The sequence below is a fragment of the Bombus huntii genome, chromosome 10, assembly GCF_024542735.1.
Source record: "Bombus huntii isolate Logan2020A chromosome 10, iyBomHunt1.1, whole genome shotgun sequence".
In the NCBI taxonomy this organism is placed as follows: Eukaryota; Metazoa; Arthropoda; class Insecta; order Hymenoptera; family Apidae; genus Bombus; species Bombus huntii.
This window is the reverse complement of record NC_066247.1, coordinates 1,313,571-1,327,798: the sequence shown is the minus strand read 5'-3', so window position 1 is coordinate 1,327,798 and position 14,228 is coordinate 1,313,571. Positions and strand designations below refer to the sequence as shown.

General features: G+C 35.1%; 1 protein-coding gene across 1 annotated transcript in view; it reads left to right on the top strand.

Annotated features, from left to right (window-relative positions):
* Window positions 1-5,118: 5,118 nt before the first annotated feature.
* LOC126870512 (uncharacterized) overlaps window positions 5,119-14,228 on the top strand; it is a 111,849-nt gene continuing 102,739 nt past the window's right edge. Inside the window, exons 1-3 of the mRNA XM_050628310.1 lie at window positions 5,119-5,191; window positions 5,284-5,369; window positions 6,019-6,137. Of these exons, the coding sequence (XP_050484267.1) occupies window positions 6,113-6,137 (25 nt within the window). The 5' untranslated portion in view covers window positions 5,119-5,191; window positions 5,284-5,369; window positions 6,019-6,112. The remainder of the gene's footprint in view (window positions 5,192-5,283; window positions 5,370-6,018; window positions 6,138-14,228) is intronic.

The window sequence follows — 14,228 nt, the reverse complement described above, 5'->3', positions numbered from 1 at the left end:
TATAATATCATTTGTTACCTCATTCTTTGAGTAATTGTTGATCAACAACAGCAAATACACGTTTTAAAATGTTTTTGACTATTTTCACATATCTATCAAAAAATTCATCTATTCTATCTATTCTATCTATTTGTCTATCGAGAAATAGTTAGTGAGAGCATAAAATTAATAACCAAGGCAAATAACTAAAACAAGGGTATAGAGGTGAAACAGGGATAATAACAGAGATAACTTGAACGGTGCCGTATATGATATTCTATAAGCGCTATTCACCCGTCTTCTCTTTAATCAGGATGTCAAACATCGATAAGTATGATTCACGCACGAATGTTCAAGAATAGTGCTCCGTGTTTCAAATAGTTGCTCGAAAGCTATTGAATCAGGTAAAGTGGATTGGAATTGTCTCTATGGTTTTTTTTATAGATTCATTATCCGTTGGAACTCAACCCTCCTCTTTCAGGTATTCACATCATTGAATCTTACTCCTCATTTAATGGGATACTTCTATTACCCTATCCCACTTGTTATCCACCTTATTTCAATCGCCAGATTCCTATAAATTCGCTTTGGATCTTTAGATAGCTATTGATTTTTCTTTTATGTATTCACTATTAGCAATTATCTCACTATGTTTAATTATGTTTAACGTGGCGTTACAATATCATTTTTATCCAAGTAAAATAACACTTTTTGCGAAAGTTTTCTATTTCGATAAATCTCATTTTCAGATATAGCCGTTCTTAAAATATATTCAGGAACGTTATTCAAAACCTTGAAAAACTTAAACTCTTGACTTACTCTACATAAATTCCATCATATTTTCACAGAATTTCACTTTTTATCAACCAATGTGATGATTAGCCGTTTGTTAATTTCGAGCTCCAAACAGCGGCGGATTTGTTCTCTTACGCGGATTTAGTCGTTCTATTTATTCTACAGACCTGAGCCAAGATTAGAACACGATAATCCTTCGTTTGGATTATTTCTGAGAATTGACACTGTGACAGAGTCAATATTACAACTCCTTATTAATCGATATTAACGAGGCATAACTACATTTAGTTATAAGAGATAATTTATTACATAAGATAATGGAAATCATTCAACAAAATCAGATTTGTAGTTGAATAATATATCTCGATAAAGTAGAGAAATAAATCAGTATTAATTGCATATCAAAAAGGAATAAAATGCAAACGGATCATTGTGTCGCATTTTCATTAGAAATATTTTATATAACTACTTTTTAGACATCTTTCTTAAAGTGGCTCTATTCGTTAAAAATACATTATGTATAATGATTCCAAATATAATAGGATAGTAAATAAACACGTAGGTTAAAAAGAATACTTGTGTTGAGTTATTAGCTGAAGGTTACTTTTTGTTTAAATAGCGAAATCAATTTACAGATCACTTTGGTTTTGACGTAACGAAGTTCCTTCAGCGTCGGTTCAGTCACTGTATGTTCGCATAGTTTCACAGGTAAAGCGGTCGATACCGGAACATTTCCTGGTCTGATATCAGTATGTCTGGACGCCGACCAACAATTGGTATATGCACTTCCGAATTCAATTGGACATAGGTATGAGAATGTAAGATGCCTGCGGGGTCAAGAAATTATCCCGTTTACTTGAAGATCTACAGGCAGAGGACCAAACACAAATGACGAGACGTCAAATGTAGTTGAAATAAGATCAATTATTATCTATTTTTAATCGTTGAACAAAAAGAACTTTTAAGAATAAGGTATATTTGAATCAATTTCACATTAGTTTTCTATACATACTAGTTTTCTTAATTATCTCTTTTCTAATAATAAATCAAATATATTCTGAATATTATATCTGAAAATACCACACGTACAATTTTAATCATAAAACTTTATTAAAGTAAAATTACGATAAATGCTAGTACATCCATGAAAGCAAAATTTATTAAAATATAAGGCAAAAAAATATAAAGAGAGGAAAGAAAGTAACGGTTATTGAGAAAGTTACACTAAAACTTAATTTCGTCGTCGACCTAATTTCTTCTTAAAATATTTTCCCGCTATGTTGTCAGACCATCTACACGCTTGATGAACTAAAGTTACCAATACACCTTTTTGTTTTCTTCTCTTCGTCATTTCGTGGTTTCTTTTTATAAAATTATCGAGAACTTCAGAAAGTTAAAACAACTTTTCATGCTCTTTCAATAAGTAGAGTATGAGTATTATATTAAATTTAATATCAAGTTTCCTTATGAATTCCTAATAGAAATAGAGTTTTTAACAAGTACATACTATACATCTACCTTGAATTATTTTTCAATGCCTCGAAGAATCTTCGGCGGATCTAAAGTTGTTGGTATACTCAAAATTTTTATATTACTTTCGATAGCTGTAAATAGTTGCAATAATAAATCATATTTCATACGACAACAAAACGGAAAACAACTGCACCTAATTAATTTAACATGTAGCGCACCGATAACATCGTCACATCGTGTCGCATCACCTCGCATAATCGGTCTTACAACTCGATAGATTTGTTCAGAACTGCGATCTCTCAGTACAGCGAACTACTTGTATAACACAGTTACCATGTATAATAATATATAGTTATCACTAAATGGATAAGTGGGTATTGATACATCAGCGTTACCTCGTTAGATGTAGGATTTCTAACAGAAAAATGTGTATTTTTAATAATATTAAAATCGATACCTTATTTTGTAATTAAGTAATCTAATTTATAGTAATTAAGTAATAATTCTCTTAAACATTTAATAAACTCATTAATAATAATCAAATCGCTTTATGCATCGTCATCAATCATCACAGGTAATGTTTTAGTCGTCATAAGTTTTTTTTTCTCTGAAGTAATATTAGTTCCTTTGTATCCATACAATTGTATCAACCTCTCCATCATATTTGTTATCTCATATCACTACGAGTAATTATAGTTGTAATTAAAATTACGAAGTACGCCTTCGTCATAAGAAAAGAAGATCAGAACATCTAGCTAAAAACGTAACTCGAAACACTTGCACGCAAGGACAAGTGCGAGCTTACCGTCGAAGCACGCGAGCTTTACTTCTCTAATAAAACACGACAAATTAAAACCATAGCCTGTACAGACTTTCCTATGTAATATATTGTAACAGCACAACGCATCTCTTATATAAAATTTAAACAAATAAAAAACTTTCGAATCGAGAATTCATTAATCACTGTATTACTATGTATATTCAGGTTTACATATTAGGTGCAACCAATTCTTTTTTTCTCCCCATTTCCTTTTCACCAGTATTCGCATTTTCAACGAGAGAGTGACGCGCTGTCGAAACGGAAGCTAGAAATGTTGGCAGGCTTGAAGTTTCGTTGGGTACAGACAGCAGCACTGCCGTTGTCTGGGCAATGCAAATTCGAGGTATACCAACCTGCGCGTGAAAGAGAACGAGCGACGTAATGCCCTCGAGGCGGTGCTGGTCCCCGTGCTTCTATTTATCTTTCGAGCTTGGAACGATAGGCGCGACATGCCGCTGGATTATGAGCCATTCGGTGGTTATCTGAAAATTTAAAGAGTACCTGAATGAAGTCATGCCATAGTACATGCTTTCTTTATGAGGGAACTTTTCATTATGACGGGGAGTGGATGAGGTTAGGAAGGAAAGAAAAAGAAGCACCGGACCCACGTTCATTGTATTCATTAAATAAAGTCCCGCTTGTCTACGTCTTTTGATCGGAAATCGAGCGGAACGAGAGAAAATGTACGGCGAGAAACCAACATGGAATACTGTCGATAACTGCGAGAAAACTTTCATTGCTATATAGAGGAAATAATGAATTGGAGAAATGAATTGAAGAAATAAATTTTGAGGGAAGTACATGACATTTGTATTCTGTGACTGTTAACTACTAGAATCGTAGATGATCGAATTGCTCGTCTTTTTTATATCAGGATGTTTTATATTTTGTTTGTTGTATTTTATTAAAATATAAAGATAAGAACGAAAGTTACAAAACGAATCGAGTTGATTAATATGATACAATATGATTTTTTGAACATGGTATTCTATGTTCGTTACGCATAATTACTATTTTAACACTCTATTCTTATTCAAAAAGATATTCCAACGTTAAAATTATTGAAATTCTGCTATTCTACTTATTGCTCAAAATAAATAAAGCGTAACGAACCAATTTTGATAAACGTTAACATTATATAGCATTCTAAAATACGTAGGGGTTGGCTTTTTGTTTAAATAGTAGAATGTATCACAAATAAAATAAAATTTACTATTACCTAAATATTACACCCAAATAAATGTGGAAATTCGTACATATGTACATATTGCATATTCTGCAAAAATTCTCATTTACACGATGTAATATAATATCGCGGATAAAAGCATCGAGAAGAGCAGTAGAAAAAAAGGCAGTTAATTTTTTAAAGAATTAACAAATACATGAAAAAAGTGTAAAGTATCTCATAAAAATTCTGTTGGCAAAATGTCTAAGTGATGATAAATATTAGCATATAATATTTAGATTATTTTGATAACTTAAGGCGTACATTTGAATATAGAGTAATTCTAGACAAAATGTGGCCTAATCCTTATATTTGTAGAAAGTTAAACACGATTATTTATAATTTCTTGTTACCGACTATCCTAAATCTTCATTTAACAAAACACATACTTGATACATACATTCTATAGGTTATATTAAAAAAGAATGCTATATGATGTTTACATTAATATTACTTATATTATATATTAAATGAAAATTAAATGCTATAAAGTTCCAATATGATTTCTACCTATTAATTATGTTTATTTAACCTAATTAAATTACGACACTTACCTATATCAAATTTCTATGCTTAGATATTCACGTTTCAACTGCATAAATTTCGTCAGACTAAATTATACATATTACCTCATCTGTGTTTACTTTCAACGTTCATCTCACGTTTCAGTCCGACCTATCGTTTCTTTATTAGGTATAGAATATGCTTCCTACTGACAACATATATATCCTTGAGCACAGTTTATTTACTCTTGGCTTGCCGGTGAGCCCCCCCACTTCTTGCAAATCGAAGTTCGTTGGTAAATCGCGGCGCGGGGTGTCATTCTAGTGTGGATAATCGAAGCGATTAGATGTGTGTCCGTGTATCTTTACGATTAGTGCCGATCTTCCTACTACGTAGTATGTACTTTCATAATCACTCTTTCACCCCATAAATACACTAGTGTTAACTTCGTTTAATTAACGTACGTTTTCTTTGCACGTACTTCGAGGTATTACAGGAACGTCATGAAACTCAAACGGACGCCATAATTGATGATGAATCCGATACCTTTTATGGATATTTGGATTATGGATGGTAATATTTAATTTATTTTAAAATAATAGAAAGCATATTTGAATAAGATATTGAAATACTTTTTACATTTTGCTACGTATGTATGTCGCGAATTTCCAGTAATAATGCTGTTGGTCACTTTTTTCGATAATCACAGACACGTTCTGCGCATTGCATTTTTTTGGTATTGCGCAGCTGTGTTTAACCGACGAAGAAAGCACGCCATATTTTATTATTTCGAAGTACATGTCTCTCTGTACATCTCTAATGACGAGACATTCAGAATAAAATTTTTACAAATCAATTATATTACGGAATATTCATAGGCATTTCGCGAAATTAAGAAATATTTTACTATCCATAATAATATTTAAGTATATTAATTAAATAAAAAGATATTTAACTTGGTTTAGATGTCATTAAAGTCATTTCTAAGTTTTTATTTTTTATATCAGAATTCCAATTTTTATAGTAACTAGTCTTTATGAGAATTTCAGTTCTTCTTATTGTCAAGTTCGAAGAGTTTTATTTCTCATTGTCCTAAATTTTTTAAACAATCAACAGTATGATGTTAAGAACAAATCGACGTCAATCTTTTGTTATTTCACACATTTTAAAGAATTAATATTGTCTTTATGGACAAATCGTAATATTCTATGCTTTGTTACAGATTTCTTCCAGTCTTCGTCTCTTGCAGTGGAATTCGGTGATTCCTATTTACTGACGGTCTTCATAATGACTTCTCCTGAACCACAACAACATCGATGATAACGTTCTTGGCGTTTAATGGTGAGTCGCATGCATTTTTGTTCTTTTGGTCACTCAATCATGTCTCGTAGGATGGAAGGTCCGAATCGACACGGGTGGCTGGCTGTATTACATAGAATTTTTGGCGAACATAGTGCACGTCTCGTTGTGATTGATCCCGAGTTCAATTTTATCCGTCCAAGGATATCAAATTTCACGTGCAAGAAAACACCTCGCGACAGGCAAATCTCGCTACTTCTTTGTTCTCAAAGAATATGTTTTGATGAAGGGATTGCCTGAGAATATTTCTATTAAATATTTCATTTGAAATCAATTATTATTCGTTCAATTTTATATTATTTTCATTGCATTTTATCCTCTTTTTCAGTAAGTACATTTATTCTTGACTTTTTTTACTTAAGTATTTTTTATTCAAGAGTTTGTTTTAGTCATTAATTTATAAAACTATTATAGCAAAGTAAAAAATAGAATCACCAAAAGAGAAGTGAAATGAGGAAATGGTACATCTAGGAATGACCCGTTATAACATAGATATGTTAAACATCTTTTAGGATTTTCGGGTTTAAGGCTTATCATGCTCATTACGAGGATTTCATTCAAGTAGTCATATTGTTCGCGTGCTCGGCAATTTGTCATAAAAGCGAGTAGCTACAAATGGTTTTCTATTCTCTGAATCATTCACAGTTTGAGATGTCAATCTTGTTACTACTTTGTTACTATGCTCATTTTTAGTATTAGTAGTAGTAATAGTACATTAGTAGTAGTAATACATAGTTCTTGGTCGATGTATGCGTTGAAACATCTAATTCTAGTATGCAAATTGCAAGAGTAACTAATCACGTTTACCGTGTTTGAAATTAGTGTTGCGAAAAAATGTCATGGGACATACTTCATGCACTATTTATTTACAAAATAACCTTATTAAAATTAAAGACCTTATTTAATCTTAAATCGAGTATTGTGTAGTAATTCTTTTATTATCAAATTATACATCAAATCGCCCTGTATCTTAGCCGTTTAGTTTTATCGATAAAATACAAAAGAATGTACTTGAATATCAAACGTGATATAACGATGTAGTAAGAGGAGCGAACAAGTCGAGACAGAGGGAGTCAGGGTGTTACATCATTGTAAGGTAACAAGACTTTTAAGAGCTGCTCGAGCACAGTTTCGAGTGCAATTTAAATCTCAAGGCTGGAGAAAAATTATTCTCTACATGCTTGAGCCAGTGTGTCGAAGAAGATTCAAGAGATTTGTCATTCTACGCGAAAATAGAGCATTCGTAGCCAAAGTAGTACGAGGTGTCGCGATCGAGTTGATGTAACAGTTTCCTACGCAGAACGCATGAAAACTTCTGTGAGATTTCTTATGCTGGAAATGCGCGTTGTCCGAACTAAAAGGGATGATCTTCGACCTTTTCCCTCGCTTCCATTTTCTTTCTCTCTTTCGTTTTCTGTCTGTTCTTTAGAGAGGTCCACGATAAATGAGATTACGACTTGTCGTTTCACGGGCGTTATCGGAACGCGGAAAACGATGCTTCCGTACAAGGAGTACTAGGAATAGAGGACGTCGTCGAAGCTTAATCCAAACTCGATTTCCAACGAGTGGAGAATCGGTCGGCGATCGATCGTGGAGAACAAGCCCCCATAACAGTCTAGGGGACCATCGCATCGTTTAAATCGCAAACGGGGCTACGATAATTGAAAATCGAGCGGCGGTCGTTCCGTTTTCTAGCCTCAGCGACCAACCTCTAGTATTCGTTTTCTTTCGAAAAAACTTGGAGGAACAGAAAGTTTTCGATCGAAACTGAAGGTTGTCGCGCGCAATGCGTCCAAGCAACGTGCGACTCAGGCGCGGTTTGTCGCCGCACGGTCGAGCTATTTGCAGCTAGGGACGTTGCGTTTTTGTTTGTTCGAAAGCTCGTTCTCCGGTCGATCGTTTGGATTGGCCGCGTTCGACGACCGCATAAATTCGTAGATTCGAGCGCGCTGCTTCACGTGGACCAGCGATTTACAAGACATATGGTCGGTTGTTAGCTTCCTAACGAGGGTTTAAGCTCCAGCTGAGCGATGCCACTCGTTAACGCCGCCTGCTACGGCTGTACACTTACTTTCTAGATCCCTATGCAACGGCCGCGCCATCATTTTTGTCCGCGTCCTCTGGCATTGATCGCCATCAATGAAATTACCCTCTTGTTTCGTTTTTGTCTTCGACTAAATGTGCCGCTCCGGTACGCTGGCATTATCTCGAAAGCGCTTCGAAATTCACGAAGAACCGTAACTACTCTATCCTTAGAGTACCGGTACGCTGCCGCGCGTGAAAAGCTCGTTGGTACGCTTAACGGAGAGGAGAATGAAGGTTCGTGGCTCGAGAGACAAAGTGCCTCGAGCTGATCGCTCTGTAGACGTATCGTGGTTTGCAAGATCAGGACGCTGTAGTAATGGACAAAAATCTACAGACCTTCTTGCTGACGAGATTGTTACGGAGTGAAAATGGCGGTCCGTGGTTGCGCAGCTTTGCTCACTGGTAAATGCTAACAGAAAGGAAGTTTTTAGAAACACTTTGTGCCATGGCTTGCGGTTTGATGGTTAGAAGCAAATTGCGAGAAGGATTGAGAGCCTCGGCTTTGCGGACCTACTCTTTCCACATTATTTTTTTAACCAATGCATTCGAGTCAATTGCTAGAAATATTGATAGCGTTTGAAACTATGAGTTAATATCGTTAATATGTTGGATAGTATCGTAGCACGTATATATACGTTCGACACATTTGAACAGGAACATTTTATTGGCGATCTAGTCTAACGGAATCCGTGTGAAATCGATAAGTTTATAAACAGATTGGAGAAGTTTAACTGTGTAAAAAGGCAACTGTGTAAAAACACGAAATTCTCAGGATTTTAGAAGCTTACAGTTTTAAAACATTCCTCTTATATAAGAGAGTTGCATTTACATTGCATGCTTTAAATGAAAATTCCATGCCAACAAGAGAATGTATGATACTTTTCATTATAAATAATACGTGCTTAAAAAGGAGCGAAATATAGGACAACGAAATAAATATTTTTAGAACGTACAAAAGCGTTACTGTTTACTTTTAGTTCTCCGACGAAAATCAATTAAACTCATTTATATATTAATTTTCAGGTTATGCAAACAATAATGTTCTAAATTATTTATATGCCATATGGAATACCTCGGTTCTTATCCTCCTTAAAGTTCAATAATAATACTAGAAAAGCAATAAAATATTGACGACTAATTTTATCTTATTTAGGGAAATTTATTGTCTAAAAATGACATTCGTCTAAATTTCAAGCTCCATTAGACAAATAGTTTTGGTGAACGAATCGTTTCACTAAACGTAAAAGCCCCACAAAGAGTGTTGAGGCCAAACGTGTATTTCGAAATATAAACTTTCCCCTGACAACTTTAATTTAAATTCAGGAATTTATCGTTATATCATTTACGTTCAAAATGCAATGAAACGCAATTTGTGATTTTTATTTAAAATAAATCAAATAGAGTAAGAAACTTGTTCATATAAATAACAGGCATCAGTGCGAATTAAGTTGGATATGTAGGAATTAAATAGAACAAAAAGTTCGAAAAATTTAAAATTATCACTTCTTCCGAGTAATTGAAACCATTAAAAAATACCTGCGATATTTTTAACTTTAACATGCCAGAAATACGTAATTTTCTTTGCCATAGTATCTTCTTTGGTCATACTCTAGAATTAATATAAAAAAAAAAAAAAAAAATTAAGATAGTTCTCACGGAAGAAATGTTAAAAAGCAGAAATAATTTTTGCTTTTCAAGTTTCGTCATTCGTCAGCCATTCGTTAGGGAAAAGGGGGAATAATTAAAGAGCGAAGTTTTCATTACTGAATCTTAGGCACAGCAGCATAGATGTTTCAGTCCGTTTGCAAAACAGAATTTTCCCAGCGTCGTGTCGGGATTACGGTGGACTAAGATTTTTCAAACATGTAACGCGAGAAAACTTTACGTTGTCTCACGCGTTTTATTTCCATTCGCGCCGCGTTACGCAGCTTTTGTGAACGTTCCGTTTCGGGCTTGGTCAAAAGTTTCCCCGGCGTTCCCTTTTCGAATAATTCTGTATCTAGCGGGCAGATTTCCCGACAGTGAGGTCCTTTCGAGCAACGACGGTCGATGTCGGTCATAAAAAAGAACGGTTGCCTTTAATGCCACTACGTTCCCTAACGAGACAACTAAACGCGTACACGCTTATGTGCGATTCGCAAAAAGAATGATGGAAAAAAAGAATTGCGCTTCATGGCCCGCTAAAGTTCTACGCGAACTTTCGAACTTTCTTTTTGGATTAATCCTGGGGCTCGCCGCTTTTTATTACAAGCGACTACTTGTTTAAATTTACCTTTAGCTCTAACGCCGCGGAAATTTCGTTAATTATGAAGATCGTTTGTCAAAAGGCTGCTCGTATCCCTGATTTCATTATTACGAGCGAGCTGAGCTATCTTGAGAAGGTGGAACAGGAACGAAGTTAAAATGAATAGTGTAATTTTATTTCAATGGATCTCTCTGTTTGTGAAACAGACAAGTTGAATTTGCACTGCTTATAGAAATTGTTTAAACCCCAATAGAAATTATATCGTAACGCATATAACTTACGCTGTAATGTACTTTTCTAAATGTAAAACATGCAAAGTATATTTGTTGACGACGACACGATACTTTTAAGCGTTGCCCTTCTTTATCATGTCACAAATACTAAATATGTACAAATATACTAAACTTTATGATTCTGACTTAATATCGAAGCCAATTACTAAAGTAATTATACCTACTTAATAAGATGAAGATTTTTATCTTAATCAGTTCTTCTTCAATTATGAAAAACACAACATACGACGTCGTATAACAATAGCATATATTTATAATAGAAAAACATTTGTCAGATATTCTGCTCGAATTATTAGAACGTGTTATTATTAAGGTATTTATGTAATGGAATACGCTCTATCGTATATACGATAGTTACCGATACATAACGAATTGCTGATAGTACAGTAAAGATATGACATATCGATGTTTTTTCTATTAGCACCCAATTAATTGTATCAGATCATTTATATAACTGAGAAAATTAGGGGACTGTTCGAATCACACAAACCTGAAGCAACTTCCTCGATGTAAAACCCAAACTCTAATTAAATGATCGATGTATCCGACAGGTCAAACAGTTAAGTAGCATAAAAAATGATACAGCGTCACGATGCTTCTCATTGTGGCTCTTTCGACCCATTCCATTCCGTGATGTTATCTTCTTAAAGCGTCTGGAAACGCGAGATTTAATCAACCAGTCGACGCGTCTTGATAAGAATAATGGAAATAATTAATTAGAGAGCAGTAAAGGGAGAGCAAGGATTTCAGGCGCGCTTGTTATCGAGATCGTTTAAAAAAACGCGCCTTTTACTGCGTTTCATCGTTTCATGCCGACGAATTATATACGCGTGTACATAAAAGAGCTTGCCATGCGACCATTCCTTACTTTTTATCCAGATTAACGCCGACGCAAAAGGTGCCAGTCAGATTCGCGGTTTCAATTAAGCAAATGAGAATGCAGTGAATTACTGTAGTTTTTCATCGGCTGTCAACCGTTCGAACCAGCCGATTCGATTCAACCAGCCTGATTGCTCGAGAATTAACGTTTGCTTAAATCTCGCAATTGGTCGCAGTCTCTTCGTATTTCTTCGTCGCTCTTCCTCTCTTCCGACTTCATTCCCTTGAGTCGAAGTCGATCAAGAAACATTGGATTCGAATTGTGATCGAACTCACGTCTAAAGCATTGTCTGAAATAGTTCTTGATATGGTATCGACATCGGTATGCGATAAAGATTGATCGCCAGATATCGGCGACGAGTCGACCGACTATTTCCACAGTGCTGACATAAATCGGCAGCGACGACGTGAGAAGAACGCGTCTAGATCCGACGTAAATCCGAGGTGCTTTATCGTTATTCACGTATTGTACTGAAATGAGCACGGAAACATCTCAGAGGACTGAAACAGGAACTTTCTTCCTTGCTTTATGGATTTATTAAGTAGCTATTAAGTATTCGCTGGTTGTGGCCGTTCACCCGAATTCGGTAAAATTCGACGAAAACATGATCGAAGGTTGCCTCAAACCTACCGATGAACCATAATGTAATTAAAAGTTCTTCTGGCCTAGCCTTAAACTATTCTTATATTCTATATAAATAATCACAACATAATCTCGGTAAATCAGTAAATATAAATCCTTAAATCTCTTACATTTGTGTATATATATTTGTAAGTATATGATAGAGGAACTAAATAATAATATAGCCGTATATTTTGGGTATGCTTGATCAAAGTTGCAAAATTTATTCCAAAATTGAAAGATGAATCCAACTACTCCAATCTAGAAACGTTTTGGAAATAGCGGAGAATTGCGTTAAAAATAAATACACTATACGTTCGTCGAATGGCTGTTCAAAATAAAGTGTAACATGATTCAAGTCTGTCGTAATTGACTGCAGCTGCAGTTTGAAACGAAACAACGAACAATTTCATTTACATCTGCTCTCCTTCAATTTCGCCGGTCCACTTTTCATCGACAGATTGTTCGCATTCTGTCAATTTACTTTTAGCGTATGGTATTCGGTCTAATGATCCGCCGCGATAATAGCTTTGCCGCGTATTTCCAATTGTTTCGCTAAGATGAAATGGTGTGGCGTGGGATAGAGGCGAGAGAAAAGGCAAGAAGACGAATGCGAACATATGCGAACCAACGAAAGAGGGAGAGAAATAGAGGATAGGACAAACGACAGAGGAAGAAATGGTAAAAAGTGAGGGACGAGAAAGGGTTTCGCGACTACTGCGAATCGACAACGGAGAAACGACGTGGTACGGTTGCCTATCAGCCGCGCGATGCTCGCCATCAACGCGACACTGATTTATCATGCCTTGACGTACGACGTAGACGGATCGAGGACGTCGCAGGATAAAACGAATCGTCGCAATTGGCGGTGGCAGGCCGTGAGTTGTCGCTCTACAGCGTCACTTGTTTTCGCCGCCCGTTATTTCGCCCGAGGGACAAATAAAACTTGGTTAATAAATAAATGCATAAATATAGCGGCTGGTTAACAATTTGCTTCGTTGCTATTCGCCGCCATCTAGTCGGTCTCGTTTCTTGCATTCCGAATGAGCGACATCAGCTTTAGGGTTGGGTTTTAGGAAAGAAAAAATAAAAAGATAGGAAGACGCACTTGAGATAAAACATTGCGTCTCTGTGAAGATCTTTGCGAAATCAACGATTAGTTGTTTAACAAAATCGAACGTTCTTAGAGTATGATTTTGTAATTTTCTATTTCGAAGAAAAATGTTTAAGCCAGAACAATCCCAAAGATATATGCAGGAATTATCGATATAGATAACCATTTTTAAGTAACAATTACCCGTTATGCAATTTTATTCCATTTTCACGTCGAATCGGTTATACGATTAAATTCGTACTCTGAATGCTTCTATTTGACGCCTGATGAATAATTAATAAAACCACTGACTATTTTTTTATTCGTTTCCTGCGGCTTTCTTCTTCCATTGCGCTTTTTACTAAACTCTTCTTTAAGATAGAAGGTGATTATGAATTTTGTAACTGATGGACGGAAGTTTATAATTAATTTAAAGATTCTTGTGGTCTCCCGAAGATTATAATAAGAAATTTATTTGATCCGTGATGTAAATATTCGGCTTACCTCATGAGCGATATCTTATCGTTCTTATTATTTTGCTTATTACTACTCTTATTCCAAGCTTTATTAACTTAACTCGACGTATTCGTTAGGAATTCTTCGATCAGGAATTTTTCACGAAAGTATTATTCACGTTTTAAGATCCTCTGTATTACGTAGAAAAGATTTTATACCCGGCCTAAAAGCTTAATCGGGTTACAACTCAAGAATCCTAACTAAAATTAGTTGAAATTTTGCATCTACTTTTGAAGCTTATACTAAGGAATAAAGAACCATTTTTTAAAATTGTGTTCTGAAAGAGCGGTTATCTTCGCCGAAAAGTGAAAATCTTCTCATAAAATTGATATTTTTCTAC